This window comes from Penaeus vannamei, chromosome 35 (assembly GCF_042767895.1).
Source record: "Penaeus vannamei isolate JL-2024 chromosome 35, ASM4276789v1, whole genome shotgun sequence".
In the NCBI taxonomy this organism is placed as follows: Eukaryota; Metazoa; Arthropoda; class Malacostraca; order Decapoda; family Penaeidae; genus Penaeus; species Penaeus vannamei.
Genome location: NC_091583.1, coordinates 18,334,360 through 18,336,859, shown reverse-complemented (window position 1 = coordinate 18,336,859; position 2,500 = coordinate 18,334,360). Strand labels below are relative to the sequence as shown.

The 2,500-nt window shown below is 37.9% G+C and overlaps 1 protein-coding gene across 1 annotated transcript in view; it reads left to right on the top strand.

The window, feature by feature from the left end:
- Window positions 1-1,936, top strand: part of LOC113816674 (nose resistant to fluoxetine protein 6) — a 24,539-nt gene extending 22,603 nt beyond the window's left edge. The window contains exons 16-18 of the mRNA XM_070114205.1: window positions 22-164; window positions 708-819; window positions 1,218-1,936. Of these exons, the coding sequence (XP_069970306.1) occupies window positions 22-164; window positions 708-819; window positions 1,218-1,249 (287 nt within the window). The 3' untranslated portion in view covers window positions 1,250-1,936. The remainder of the gene's footprint in view (window positions 1-21; window positions 165-707; window positions 820-1,217) is intronic.
- Window positions 1,937-2,500: the final 564 nt, after the last annotated feature.

The window sequence follows — 2,500 nt, the reverse complement described above, 5'->3', positions numbered from 1 at the left end:
CTTTTTCGTTTTGTTTTTCAGGTCCTATCAACACGTTTCTTTCCCACCCATCATGGCAGCCACTAAGTCGCCTCACCTACACGATGTTCCTCACGACAATTCCAGTTCAGTTTGTTTACTCAGGCGCTGTTTTTTTGCCCTTGTATCTCGACCACCTGAATAAAGTGAGTATTGTAATCTTATGCTGTGTGTTGTCTTCTTTGTTTTATTAATGCTGTTGCCATTATCGTTATTATTGTTGTTTTTACTCTTCTTGTTAATAGCAGTAGTATTAGCCTTATTATTGCTATTGTCATTATAATGATTATAGTTCTTTTTATGAATATTTTTTTCATTGTTATTGTTATTATTATTATTATTATTATTAGCATTATTATTATTATCTTATTAATAATATTATTATTACTATCGTTATTATCATTACTACTATTATTACTACTTCTACAATTATTATCATTATTGTTATCATTTTTTATTTGCCACCCATCCGCCCTTATATCAAAATATAAGGGCGGATGGGTGGTAGGGGGTAAGATTAGATACCTGAGTGAACAAAAAATTATCCATTTCAAACCTTTAAATTAATTCCATTTACCTGTAACCAATAACCGCACATTATCCTCTACACCAACAAGACCCTTCATTTTAACCAGGGGATCAAATAAAACACAATCAGAGGATATAATCTTTATTTACCTGTGTCATAGATCGTTGAGACCTGCGGGTACCTGTTCATCGGTGGGTTGTTGGCGATTCTCCTGTCACTGATGACCGAGGGACCTGTCTTGGGGCTCGAGAAGCTGCTCATTCGTAGGCCAGGTGAGAGGATGTGTGTTTTTATGTTTTGTGTGTATGTGTGTGTGTGTGTGCGTGTGTGTGTGCGTGTGTGTGTATGTGTGTGTGTGTGTGTGTGTGTGGGTGTGTGTGAGAGTATGAGTGTGTGTATGTGTGTGTGTGTGTGTGTGTGTGAGAGAGTATGAGTGTGTTTGTGTGTGTGTGTGTGTGTGTATGTGTGTGTTTGTGTGTGAGAGAGAGAGAGAGAGAGAGAGAGAGAGAGAGAGAGAGAGAGAGAGAGAGAGAGAGAGAGAGAGAGAGAGAGAGAGAGAGAGAGAGAGAGGAGAGAAAGACAGACAGATAACAGATAAACAGAAAGAGAGAGATAAGAATAAACATAGTCCACCCACCTTCCTCTCACAACGTCTCTCCTATCCCCACAGGTCGAGGCGAGGAACCGAAGAAGGCAGAGTAATCACGAGATAAGCAAGATCCAACTTATCAAGCATCTACACACAAAGACACGCTAATTTTTGGATGCTGCATTTACGTATATAATACTAGTCATGTTCTTGCGTATGAATTCCAGGCGAAACATAATCATCGTGACAACCTAACCTTAACCTTAGTTTCACCGAGATTTTTTTTTTTTTATGCTTTTTTTCATATTTTGTTTTAATGAAATGAATGAATATATGAATAATGAGTGCTGTGGAACAACAAATATAGAAACAAAAACAGCTGGCCTACATATATTTAACCTGTTAGCAACCTCTGGCAAAAACAAGATCACAACCCGAGGGCCAAAAGCAGTTGGAACATCTTACATAGGCCTATGAACAAAAATCAGGAATTCTAGAAATGCTAGTCGCCCAGAAAAAAAAAGAAAGAATCAGACCAATAAAGATTTGATAACTAGATCCGCCTGAAGATTGAAAGGGTTAAAAGAGATTAAGAAAGTGTGAGAAGACGGAGGTTTATTTTCACCGTGACCGGGATCCACTATAAGCAAGAAGCCGAACATTTTTGTCAATAAATTTTGTAAACTGAGTGTATGTTATAATCGAATGAAAATGAAAGATTGTTTAATGCAGATATGTGTGAATGATAATAGATTAAAAGATACTGTATACTGTTGTTAGATAATAAATGCTTAAACAAGGTTTTATATCATCCTTAACCCTTCTACAGTAATGAAAATGAATTTATGAAAGGCCCAAGGTACGCGTACGGCAGCCGTATCCGATTTCTCGCGGTTAGGCGTACGACACATATGCGTATGTGCATATTAACGTCATTTCCGGGTAAAAAGCACAAACTCAACCTAATTGAGAGTGGTATCATCTCGTGTCAAGACGCCGCCATCTTGTTTTTTTACCACGCATGCGCAGGACACCAATCGGGGCTTTTCTGCCGTATCAGTAGTCACATGTGAAAACGATCACCCTAGACGACAGTCCATACCGAGGGTGTTAAGTTGAAACTACGGCGGGCCAGGCATGATGTGTGTTTAGTATGCAGGCCACATACCACATAATTATGATGAGTTTGCGACCAACTCTTTGGAGAGTAATGTAGTAAATAAGAAAAATAAATAAAAAAGCCCACTCTTGCAAATCATGTTTATTTGGCTGAAGTAGCACCTTTGCAAATATGTTTACGAGATAAAACAAGTCTTATTCGTCTTACACTCGTTAAATTCCAATGAATATTTATATCTGAGGAA